Consider the following 13,607-nt stretch of genomic DNA (forward strand, 5'->3'; position numbering starts at 1 on the left):
CAGGATAGCTTGACTTCAGTGGCACATCAAGAACAGGATCGGCGTCCGGGCATACCTTTCCCACTTAGGGTGACAAATGCAAAAAGAAACAAGTGCTGGACAGAATGATGAACAATGTCAAACACTCACCCCCCCCCCCCCCCCCGTACAGAAATCTGAGCCTAAATCTCTAGTTATTTTGCTCACCATGCAATTCCAGTTTGGACCCAGCTATATTCAAATCAGTCTTTACCCTGCTCCCCATGGGAACAGTCCAGCTTGAACTGCTAGGCCATAACATCCCTGGACTGGAAACAAGCATCCTACGACCGGTTTTGGGGTATCACCCCTCATCAGCCAGGATAGCTTGACTCCGGTGGCATGACAAGCACGGGACACAAGTCAGGGCATACCCGTCCCACTTAGAGTGGCGAATGCAAAAAAACAAGTGATGGGCAGAATGTTGAATAATGTGAAGCACGCACCCGCAGAGCTGAGCACCTGTTTTTATGTGCCTGATGTGAGTAGAGGAAATTCATTTAACCGAATATTTCTCAGAGATAAAGCTTCATTTTCAGACAGTCGAGCTGTGAAACAGTGAGCAAGGTTTGCCTCTTCCTGTTTCTGAGCTATCCTGTCTTAAATAATGCACTATCCTGGGGAAATATCGGTTTAATTGAATTGACTTTACGCACTGCAGGTGCATAAATGCAGGCGCTCTGTTCTGCAGAGCCAGAGGAGTCATCATGATATGCAACAGATGTCAAAGTCACTGTTTACTTCCATGTTTCATTCTCTCTGTTTTTGACACCAGTTTTGATAGCCCTGGAGAGGGGGGAGTAGCAGACTATTATTTCCAGGATTACTTATAGAAAAAAGACTGGTCTGAATGCATAATTATGAACATTGACCTTAAATTGGCACACTGGTTGGTGCAAACCCATTCCATACTTTAGTGTGTCTTTTTTAAAGTTTGCCATATATTTGCTTCCATGAGCTCCGGAGAACAATCTAACAAGGAGGATTCATGGAGTCAGTGTAGATATACAAAGGAGCACGTCTGCAAAGTTTTACAGAACCTTGTAAATTCCAGACTGGGTACTGGCAATTTTTGAATCTGTGCAAGATGCCTGGCAGAATGACAGAAACAGGAGCATAAATTCTGAAAATTAAAATATGGCATGTTTGACCTTTTTGACTATCAACCAGGGCCAGACAGGCCTTTTATTCCACTGGGCATTTCCCCAGCAGGCTGCAGCCCTTGGAGGCGGCTTTCAAAGCCCATGGGCTACGGATGCCTCTGTCTCTTTAGCAAGCTCCCTGCGGATAATTGCGGCCAGCAAGCTGCTGAGAGAGAGAGAGAGAGAGAGAGAGAGAGAGAGAGAGAGATGAGGGGGAGGTAGAGAGAAAGCGATTAGGGAGAGAGAATGGATGGATGGCAATGGAGCGAAACTGCGAGGAGACGACGGGAGCCGGGCTAGCGTGAGAATTTTTTGCCAGGTTGCTTTTGGGTGCTCATTCTAGCCCCCCTGAGTCCTGTCCTGTCCACAAGAAATCTCTTTTGCAACCGGCGGCAACAACACATTACTGCCAACACCGGCTATCCATCCACGAACTTAAATCTACATTGTTACAAATCATCGCGTTGAGGCCACTAAGGCTACATTACATCCTCTCCAATCAAGGCCGCTCGTTCTGCCGCAGGTCACGTGGGTTACAGTCTAGATGAATCTCCCACTTCAATCTAAAGCGTAATTTCGAAAATTGAAATGTAGATTCCAAGAGGGTCACGACGAATCTCTTCATGGGGAGATGAGATAATGTATGCATTAAAAATATGTGAACAGTGAGAGAGGTTGGATCACCAAAAGTCGCATGCGAGACACTTTTTCTCATCAGAACATATTTTTTGGACAGGTTCAAGCCAACAGCTGCAGCGGCGTCTCGGTTGCCTTTTTGGGGAATAAATTACCCGCGGTGTTCAGGCGGGCCAATTTATTTCATCGTTCGAAAACAGACGCTTCACCGAGGAGGTGGGGGTAGCGGACATTTTGTTTCGTTGTATCTTGAAGGCGCTTTGCTGGGTTTACATTTACAAATCCGGAAATAAAAGCACGCTTCTGAAATAACTGCTGTTGCAGGGCTGCTTCATAATGGGACCCCAGTTTAGCATATTTCACATACAATTGCTTTGTGTTAACCATAAGTGCAGGAATTGTACTTGGCACATTAACTAGATGCTGTGATCAGAATGTTCGAGAATGACTGTTTGGCTGAGAGCTCAAGCAGTATTACATTCAGTATTACATTTTGTAAACGTTTACAACAACCTCAAAAAGAAAAAACGTCCATCTGTACACATTCAATGTTGCTGGTGTCTTAAGAAGTCAGTAGCCGTGGAAATGTTGTGTTACTGTTTGTAAGATCAAAGCACTGTGCAAAAAGTCGATTTGACTTTTCTCCCCTCTGGTCCTCTGCTCGCTGGCCTGGTCTTTTCTTCTGGGGGATAAAGGTCCTCTCTCGACTGTCTGTCACTGTGTAGACTTCCGTAGCTTTCTGAATCACGTATTTTGCCTGGAAACACAATTTATTTATCAATACCATAGTAATGGCTCTATCTAAAACATGTGAGCATCACAGATGTAAGATAAATAACTATTTAAAAATTGAATACAATATCTGTGGCCAGCATTCTATTAACAGACGTGTTTACCATGGTAAAAAAAAATGTAGTTTATCAGTTACAAATGACTTCACCGAATACAGCTGCCAGCATATGTGATCTTGAACATCTAATCTAGTGCTAAGTTGCACATTCCAGTTGATTTTAGTTTTATATTGGACTTTATTCTTGTAATCTTGGTTTTGACTGTCTTACATCACCTTATGGAAGCACCAGCGCTTTCTTTGCCCTCATTCCTGCCAATATGCTCTTCTCCAAACATATGTACATTATGTCACACCGGTCATTCGCAATAGCGGAGGTAATGTGAGCATGTGGGAGTGGGTCACACTTGCACACACATACACACTCATTACTCACCCATCTACATGCACACTCACCCCCATATATTCACAAACATGCACACATACAGTCCCCATTCACAAGTAAATACATGCGCACACCCATTCAATACACACATGCACTAATACGCATACATTCATACATACACACATGCATGCATGCACCAAACATAAAGAAAAACGTACCAGGCCGCAGCAGTTTTCTTGGGGGGGCAGGAGGTATGCCTCGGTGGTTCCTGGAAGATTGGGACTGTGGCCTCCTCTCATTGGCTGGCCTTTTTTTGGGTCAGCCAATGAGAGGAGGCAGAACTCCCTCACTCATCACAGAGTGAAATGGAGTCAGTGAGACAGTGAGTCAATGTCACTTCCCTGGGAACTTCCATGCTTAATACTGACGTGCACAGGTCTAGGCCAATCATCGACGCGTGCCCTGGTCATAAAGGGGTGGACCTCCAAACGTTATGCCAGGCTGAGGCGGTATCGCCAACAGAGCTGTTGAATCTGCAGCCTGGCAGAGTTCAACTCAGGCAGCCAGGTGCCTGCACATTTAGTCCATGTATGACATCTGGCTTCCTGACCTGAACATGAAGTGTGTCTGCCATGCAGACCCAGACACTCTTCATGTTTGCAAAAAGGTGGGGGTGCTGCCTATCTGCCCTTAAGGCAATGTCGCACCTGGTCAGCCGCAACCTATACACATTCCTCACTTTGGTCTTCCAATGAAACAATGGCCACATTATCCAATTTTTGTCTAAAACCATTACTCGCTACAAAGGTCATCATCAAGAGTTTTGGTGAATGGATAACGGTTCAGGAATCACCACACTAAAAATCAAGCAATTATTTTTTTTTCATAGATTTGGAAATAAACAGTTGGACCTGCAACTACTGTGTGTTTTTCTGCTATTTTTACCAAATTCCGGCAACAAATCCACTGACATTTTATCCCTAGTCAGAACAGAGGGTCATTTTTGGTTTGGAGACACCACGCGTAAATCTACACCAGGATGTAGATTTGAACCTGTGGAAATGTGGCGTGGTGTCCCCAGAGTTATCAAGTCAGAGACACCAGGTTACCAGTGATGACTCACAGCAATAGCCCAATGCTCTAGGTGGGAAACTGCATCACATAATTGGGCAGACAAAGTAGTGTAAATCGAAATGAATTTGCCAGGCTGTAATATGAGGGTCTCATAAATTTCCCGCCCCTCATAGATATAAAAAAAAAGGTCTTGGGCTGAGTAGCGTTACTCTTAAACAGCAGGGACCCCTGGTACCACACGCCTTCAAGAAACCTATGCATCACCCTCTTGCTCTCCTATCTACATTTTCTGTACCTTGGAACACACAAATTAATTGGTGACATTTGTTTTGTCTTTATGCATTGTTATTTGTCTGGTTCAGAAACCAAACAAACATTCAAAAGAACTGTAGTCCCTTTATCTTGCTTGCCTGTTAACTGCATGATCCGTGCATGCTTAACCCCCTTGGCACTGGTCTGCGGTCGTAAAGGCCGATCAGCATATTGCATTGGTATTGTCGGTGGAAGATCCTGGCTCGTGTCCTCTTCAACAGCTGTGAAAAAATAAAAAAATAAAAATTTCTTGCAACAACCAATGCCTTAAGGAATGAGCATACATGTTTTCTTCGATCGACCTACTTTTATGGCACAAGCTTGGTAAATTTTCAGTCCTGGAGTCCTGAAGGGACTGGACAGATGCCCTCCCAGAATCAGTATCTCTCGGTGGCCTTCCCATGATCTCATCTTCGGTCGCAGTGACATTTCTGATCAGAAAAAATGTGCACATTTTTCCTTTACCCTTCACTTCAATCTCTCCCCTTTCATTCACCTCGAAGCTCTTGTTCTCCAGGCACCTGAATGAAAATTTAAAACAGAAATCAAGCAAACAAAACATCTTTTTTCAAATTTTGAATATTTTGCACTCTATTCTCACTTTTCGGACACGAAAAAAACATGTAGAACGGTGAGGCGCTCTTAGACGTAGAACAGAAATTCTATATTTTACACTGTGCTACCCTACAAAAAACAATGCAAATGAGATGGCACATAGGCATCAAATGCATTGAGTATTTCTAGGTCAATATCACAAAAGAAGTTTTAAAGTAATTTTCAGCATTATGAAATTGAAAACGCAATTACATGGCTCAATCTGGTTTGGAACTGGCAGTGTCTAGTTGGCTGAAGGGATGCCTCCAGCCAGTGTAATGAGGCGAGGAGACGTGGGTGGAGGCAACCTGCTTTATAGCAAGCCCACACACGAATGCCGTTAGCCAACGGCTCCTGCCTGCTCTCTTCAGCAGTGTTCCAAACCGCGCAGCGGGCTCACGCGCACATACACAAGAGGTGGGACGGAGGCGGGGAAGGAACAGAAGACAAGGTAGGTGAGGACAGGTAAGGTTAGGACATTACATTTTCTCCCATTTTTAAAACAAGCTTTTAAACTTCAAGGTCTATGAAAATGACAGGGGAACATGTAGCAGGGTTTCCGTTCTCCCACAGAACTGTGCACAGAGATCTAGAACCCGGGTGAGTTAGGGTGACCCAAAACTCACCTTCATATCAGAAATCCCCTTACCAAGCTAGCTACAGTGTCTCATTGGTCCTAAAAAACTCCCAAGGACTTAGACAATCCAGAACATGAACTTAGGGTACCTCAGGTATCGTGGAACACATGAACACTCTTTCGCTCTATAATCATTTCAAACCACAACGGGGAGTAAAAGAACACACGTGCAAGTTTGAAATATTTATTTTTCAATGCAAGGTTCTCAAACGCAGTATCTTATATAATACCAACATACATATTATAAAAATCAGAGTTATCAGCATAGTCACTAGTCCATAGTAAGTGAACGGTGATAGCATATTATAATGCAAAATCTATAGAAATTTGTATCACCTATATTTTGCGCACCCTATTTAGCATACTATATTATATCTAAGAAGGTCTCATTTGGGTGTTTAGCAGGGCGGGCCCATACCTCTAAATGTCAGCAGAAGAAGATCACATCATCAGCTACCAACTCTCTCCATGCGAAGCACCATCAAGTGTGTTTTTGCATTCTCAGTAACTCTATCTTAAACCCGCGTAGAGCCCAATGTTGGCAGCAACAATATTTATGTTATGTCTAATGTGGTGCGAGGATCAGGCCTCCCAGCAACCTTGTGTTAGGTTATTCTTAGAGGCTATAGATCTCAGTGTGCAGACAGTGTACCAAGTGTACCAGGCACGACTGATATCAGAGCAATAACATATTATTCTCAATAAATCACATCTTTCGTCTAGGTTGAAAGCTACAATAATAATTATGTGCCGTGTGCAAACTGAAGCCGAAGGAAAATATGTCGTTTAAACATTTAATAAGCTCATGCTAACTTAACACAATATATAGAAAAGCATTAACTATATGACACCCCCCCCAATGATCCGAGGACGGTCAAGAAACAAGCCAATAATATAATAAGGCATAACATGAAAGCAGAGTTCAATAATATTGAGCCAAGCTAAATGTATGTATATGTATATAAAAATTAATAAAAATATGTATGAATGCCTATAGTGGCCAAACAAAAATGTAAAAAATACTCGAACTCGAGGCCTAATATAAAATCACAGGCCTAGAACATATGAAGTAAATTGTTCGTAAGAAAAATGGCACCATTCAGAATTACTAAAAAGTCATGTGCCCGTATAGTGAAAGTCTCCAAAGCCACTCATGGGTGGATAGAATATGCAAAATAGGTAGCCACAGCTTCCAACATGAAATCACTGTCATCATCCGAAAACAGTTCAGCCATCCAATTAAGCAATGGGAAAGAACATACATGCTCCTCCAACACCGAACCCTCTAGCAACATCAGAGGACAACTCGGTGGGTTCTCAAGAACGCTATGTGCCAGAAACTCATGCGCCGCTGCGGGATGTCCCACTGACCCATTAGTCCATGCATCGCTGCCAAGGGCATAATCCTTTCACCAGAACAAATCAACTTGTGAGCAACTACGGGGCCCATCAGGTGATTAAAATCGACTTCAGGAGATAACGGCAAGCAGAGACACAAATCAATGGCCCAGTCAAATTTGCAGCTCAGGCAATGAAACACAGGCTGGACACATTTGAAATAGGAAAATCGAAACGATAATCCAAATGCCGTGCTTAAGGTCGCAAGCGGCAAGGTGCCATAGTAATCAAGCATCCGGTTGCGAAACAGTGTCAGAAGGGGCTGAGCAGCTTCTTGCGCAGGATGGGCATCCATGTTTTAGGAAGCAGAATAACACCAAAACGCCTGCAGCTAAAGCCAGCAAAACAGGAAATCCGCCAAACAAGCTCGAAAATATTGAATGGAAGAAAGCTGGGATAACACCAAAAATCTTTTCAAACGTAGTCACGAGACCACTGCTAACCAATTTAAAAAAATGAGCTAAGCCAGACGTGGAGGAGGCATTAAAGATCTGATGTACTAATTCGCAGAAATGAAATGGCAAGTCAGTATTTAAAAGTGCCTGCACCTCTGTGCGTGTGTTAGCTATGTGAAGGACATAAGTTTCACGGGCCGAGCTCAGGGTCACTTCTTTTTGAGACAAAAGAGCCCTTATTCGGCTCATACCATTGAACTCCGCTTTCAAGGTTGGGATGCGCGGCCAGATGGAAACATCTGAATTCCCATGCGTGGGTGGATATAACACGTTCTTGCAACACACCACACGTTCTGATACAGTAACCACATAGTTGATACCGACCATTAACCCACAACACTCCTCGTTATTCAAAAGCAAATAACTACCGTTTGTCAATAATGTGAATGTGGGAACAATTGCAGGAACCGGTGTGCATTTTAAAACACAGGCCAAATTAGGTTGGTCCTGATTACAAGAACCATGCAACTGGATATGTCTGCATATCAGTGAACGGTCAGGCGACTGTGTGCATTCTTCACCATTCAGATTCACTTCCTTTCCATCCTTCTGGCATCTGTAGGTGTATGGTAAAGACCATGCCTCATGTAGGAAAGCACTGCCTAATGGTTCATATCGCCCTATAGCAATATACCTCATACAATTAGTAAATTTATACAAAGCAAATGGTAAAGTAATAACACCATGGATAAGCCATGTAGCAGCAGCTGCTTCAGCCACAGAAAGGGCAAAGATTCTAACTTTTCAATGTGTAACATAGAAAATGATGCATCTCGCATGGAAAGCATGCGCTGTTTGTCAGTCAAATTAAATGGGGCAAATAGGGACGACACGTTCATGTAACTCCAAGGAACGTGACCAGATTTCAGAGTCTGTAGTGTCCACGCAAACTGCATCACAGAACGCAATTGATTTTGTCCATGGTACAATACAGATACTTCATCATTTACAATGTCGACCACAGAAGAGACAATATTATTCAACGTGTAAATTCGGGAAGAAAGCATGTTAATACTGTTATCGACAACTGCAAGCACCTTTTCCAAATTTGCTTGGTCAATCGCTCTTAGGCGTTTAGCAGCCTCAATTTGCGAAAATTTCCAAATTTCATTGTAAACTGCATAAATCCACCGTTTAGATCTACCCTTAGCTGGGCCTTTCATAAAATCATTCAAATCCACGTTTTCAGTTAACTGAGACAGATGTAGTTTAACTGCAGCTAAAATGGAATGTTGTAACCAATTCTGACACAGCTTCCCCACAGAATAAGTGGTGACAGTATAATCAGTTTCAAAAAGGGGATCAGGTCTGACTTCAGTGAACCCTTCAGCCAAACCCAGAAAACGACGTTGGCAAGAATCAGGACTCCTATGCCACATCAGCCAACCCTTTGAATCCAAACTGGATATATTAAAGGATGAATTGTGCAATAGAGCTTGCAACTCATGAATGGACAATTCAGTATAATTACCCCATCCTGAATATTCTTCCAAATCGGGGATAATTGGTGTATTTAATTTTTTAGAAGTAGCCAATCCAAAGCATGTTGTTTGGAAAATGGACGAATTTAGAAACAACATGTGATTCGGGATGAGACATGCACGGTGCAAAGCCTCAGTGCCTTATACCTTCCAATCCTCGGTACCCCAAACCGATTTAAGGTCAATTGTTCCTTTCCAAAACTCGTAGCCATCTACAGCTAATCTGTCTAGAAAGGACTTCGAATACAGCAATTTTGTATCGGTAAACCTAACTTTGGACATGGACTTTTGTGTCATTTTGAAAGAAAATGACTCAGGATTTGATTGATTAAAGTCTGTAAAATAAGTGTATTTTTTCAGAAATGTATTGGAGCTGCCTCCCAATGGAGCAGGGCAATGTCCCCACTGTGTGTAATTTACAGCAACCCTCCTGGAATTTGTCTTATGTAAAAAATGATTACCATAATGTTGAAAACAAAACAAATCACCATAATTAATAGAATCTAAATATAAATCCTCAGTATCAAAGGCAGCATAGTATTGTAAATCAGAGAACAATGCTTCTACGGCCTGAATATCCCAATCATCAGAACGTATATTTTGTTTAATCACATCCCCCATGTTTACTCTAAGCACATTCGGAACATTAATCACTTCAGTGGGCCCATGTATTTGAAATCTAACCGCATCCCACACAATCCCATCAAGGACAGGCCAAGCAGTAATGTTGACTGTATTCAAGTTTCGTTTCAGTCTGTGTGCTGAATGTGAAGAGGAAAGAGGGGCCAATGTTCCATTAAGGTACCGAATTCCTGTTCTTACTTTAACATAGTGACCATCGATCAGGCGGAAAAAATAAAACACAAAACCAATTGACATGAAAAGGTAAAACGAAAATAGAATCAACCAAATGTATGTCCAAGGGGGAATTAAAAAATGTTTTTTAAATAAGGTGGCATATTTTGCAATAGTTGAAGGCTTCTTTGAAAGTTCCGAAACAGAGTCAAAAGAGAATCTTGACTGGTCGGCCAAACGAGTCTGCAAATCTGGCATAGATAAGTCAGCAGGATAGGTGTAGTTCAGCTCATCAACGTTAGTAGCAGGAATAGTATTTAATAAAGGACTGGATATGGCAGGCATCTCGAGGGACACCTCCTGTTCTGCACCAGAAGTAATAGCCAGCACAGAATGCCTCACCATGGTAGGACAGGAAACAGCCGGTGTCATGCTATGAAGAATCGGCCACCCTGTGTGTCTTGACATTGCCAATAGAAATAAATCTGTTTTCCTTACGACCTGGAAGTGGTGGTAATATGACTGTTCGTGTGCCCTTCACTCCAAGAACTCGAACTGGTGCACGATATGAGGGACCAAACTCTTTCTTGTTATTGATCTTCTCTCGAACCAGTTCTCCAACTTGGGGTAGCCAGCCAACTACCAGGATCTGCAACGCATCATCCGATGTGGAGGGCAAATGTTCCTTTGCTAGACTGTCTCTGGTCTTTTGTAGATCCTGTAAAACATTGCAATGTTCATCTACGTCATCTATCTGAAGTAGTGTGGCTCACTGGTTAGAGGCGGCAGACCCGAGAGCAGAGGACGGCCCGGGACCAGGGTTCGATTCCCGGCGCGGCAGGTTTCTGGACCAGGGTCAGCGGACTCGATAATTCTCTTGCCTCGGTGCCCACTCTGATCAGCGATCACACTCGGCAACTCTGGGCATTAGCTTGCCTCATCTTCACTAACGGCCCCACCAGACCGCCGGGGATGCCTGGTCTCACCCTGGAGATACCCATTAAGGGACCATCTCTCAGGGAAGCCAGGAAGGGTTTCGCAGCGGTCGAAGCGCCTTGGGACCCTACGGGTAAGTAGTGCGCTATATAAATGCCAATACATTTTACATTTACATTTACGTCAAAGGCCGTGGCCTGGGCCTTGCAGTCTAGACCGTCGAGGTCAGGGACGTACATCTTGATACCAAAGAGCATTTCGTATGGGGTCCGCCCACCCAGAGACCTTCTAGGGAGATTATTAAGCGCACGCTGCACGCCATTGAGGTGGGCTAACCAGTTTCTGCCAGTGCCTATAACTCGAGCTGTCAAAGATTGCTTTAAGTCACGGTTCATTCGTTCAACTACACTATTTCCCTCTGGTCTGTACGGAGACGAAAACTTGACTTGGACCCCCAACATAGCATCCTTATACGCCTTAGAGGCGAAAGCCGGAACCTGGTCCGAATGGAAGGTACCACAGGCAAAAATTCCTACAAAGACTCGCAAATCCTTAATGACAGTCCGTGAATCAGCGCTCCGATGGGGCCATACCCACACAAAGCGTATGAATTTGAATTTGAATTTGCGGGTTTATATCGCGCTAGGATCATCTCCCGGAGGAGTATCTCCGCGCCTTTGAGAACCTTTACAGCTTGTAACAATAGGTAGGCAGATGGCAAAGATTAATTAGGAAATAAGAAGGTTTTTAACTGTTTCCTAAATAGGAGATACTCCTGACAAAGTCTCAAAGAGAGAGGAAGGCTGTTCCACAATCTTGGTCCGGCAATGGACAGAGCTCTTCCACCTTGTCTGGTCTTTCTGGCTCTTGGAACTTGTAAAAGACCTTGTTCACTGGATCTCAAGGATCGAGCGGGCCTATAGAGAGAGAATCTATTGTTTAGATACTCTAGGCCTTTGTTCTGGAGACTTCTATGTATAGTACACCCTATCTTGTATTTCACCCTTTGTTTGATAGGTAGCCAATGTAGGGTGTTCAGAAGAGGCTTCGATAGTGTGCGGGGAGGCTGATTTAGGACAAGACGGGCCGCCGTATTCTGGACTACCTGCAATCTCGCGATAACTCCCTCATTTACTGATAGGAGCATCCCGTTGCAGTAGTCCAGTCGACTCAGTATAAGGGCCTGCACTAACGTTCTCCTAGTTGTGTCAGGGAGCAAGGGGAAGACTTTCCTCAGCATAGCGATCACATGGAAACATGAGCCCACTACTTGATTGCTGTTTTGTTTTAAAGAGAGCTCCTGGTCCAGACGCACACCGAGATTTTTTACCACCTGCTTTGGCTCTGGGACTGGGCCAAGGTCTTGCGGCCACCAGTCTGGGGACCATAGGAGCTTTGCCTCACCGAACAGCATCACCTCCGTTTTTGCCACATTGCATTGCAGGAAGTTTGATGCCATCCAGTGAGCTACTGCCTTCATCCCCAAGGAGAAAGAGTTCCTGACCGTATCCGTAAGATGTTTAAACGGGAAGAGGAGTTGGGTGTCATCCGCGTATGACATGGGGATGAACCCATGGGATCTCATGATGTTTGCCAGGGGGGCCACATAGATATTAAACAGGGTCGGGCTTAAGCAAGACCCCTGTGGCACCCCCTTTGAGATCCCCAACTCCTCTGACCGGTAGGCACCCAAGGTGACGGTCTGGGTGCGGTCGGTCAGGAAACTCCTCAGCCATGCTAGAGCTACACCTTCCAGACCGATGTTAACAAGTCTGGTGGTCATGATGTCATGAGACACGGTGTCGAACGCCGCAGACAGATCCAGCAGAACCAGGATGACGGAATAACCCCCATCCTGGTACATACGTAGATCGTCTGCGACTGACATCAAGGTGGTCTCGGTGCTGTGTCTCGGCCTGAAGCCCGACTGAGAGGGATCCAGTCCATGTGTCTCCTCAACAAATCTGGACAGATGTCCATTAACAAACTTCTCCATCATCTTGCCCATAAAGGGGAGGAGAGAGATGGGTCGCAGGTTGGCAAGATCCGTCCAAGGAATGGTGGTATTTTTCCTTAGCGGTCTTACCAATGCCCGTTTCCAATCTCTCGGGACTTCTCCCGTGCTTAACGACAGATTAATCAGTTTCTGTATGTCTGGACCAAGAATATCAGCCAACATAGGCATGATCCGGGCGGGAACAGTATCCTGCGGACTACCGCTCTTAATTACTTTTATAAGGGAAATGACTTCTTCCAAAGAAATAAGGGGAAAGTTTTTTAAACGATTGGCCAGTGTGTTCTGTTGAATACTATTGTAAGGGAGGTTGTTAGGATCGGCCACTTCCATTGATTTAGTGGCCAATATCTTAGCATAGATCGTGTCGATTTTCTTCATAAAGAAGGTTGAAATCCTATCACATAATTCTTGGGAAGCAATCTCCGCCGTCTCGCATGCTACAGGTTTGGTAAAAGTTTGCAGGATTTGAAAAAGAACTTTAGAGTCCTTCCCAGCCTCTGCAAGTTGCATCGCAATATGGCTTTTCCGAGCCATCCTTATTGCCTTATGATAGGATCTAAGGGATGTTAGGTAGCATTGTTTATCCTCCGGCTTCCGAGAATGTCTCCACACCTTTTCAAGCTTCCTGGTCTTTTGTTTCATGTGTCTCAGGTCTTCGGAGTACCAGACTTCTTGTCTGTCTGCTTGGCGGGGTTTATACGTTTTAAGTGGTATAGTACCATCAATTGCTTCATTTACAGCATTTGCAAAGCGATTGAGCTCAATTGGCATTATTCCCTCATGCTCGTTAATTGTAGGGGCTTGATAGGCTTCTCGAAAGGTGTCCTGTGTCAGTTTGTGCCATGGTCTTCTTTTGGTCGCCAAAGCAGTCGGTACACTTAATTTACACATGGGCTTAGTGTAAAATTTTAAAATAAAATGATCAGTCCATTCAGCT

General features: G+C 44.1%; 1 protein-coding gene across 1 annotated transcript in view; it reads right to left on the bottom strand.

Moving 5' to 3' along the window:
* Positions 1–2,364: 2,364 nt before the first annotated feature.
* LOC147683486 (guanylate cyclase soluble subunit beta-2-like) overlaps positions 2,365–13,607 on the bottom strand; it is a 350,021-nt gene continuing 338,778 nt past the window's right edge. The window contains exons 12-14 of the mRNA XM_086944858.1: positions 4,664–4,878; positions 4,456–4,578; positions 2,365–2,553 (exon numbers count right to left, since the gene is read on the bottom strand). Coding sequence (XP_086800984.1) covers positions 2,405–2,553; positions 4,456–4,578; positions 4,664–4,878 — 487 coding nt within the window. The 3' untranslated portion in view covers positions 2,365–2,404. The remainder of the gene's footprint in view (positions 2,554–4,455; positions 4,579–4,663; positions 4,879–13,607) is intronic.

Source organism: Lissotriton vulgaris, chromosome 11, assembly GCF_964263255.1.
Source record: "Lissotriton vulgaris chromosome 11, aLisVul1.2, whole genome shotgun sequence".
Taxonomy (NCBI): Eukaryota; Metazoa; Chordata; class Amphibia; order Caudata; family Salamandridae; genus Lissotriton; species Lissotriton vulgaris.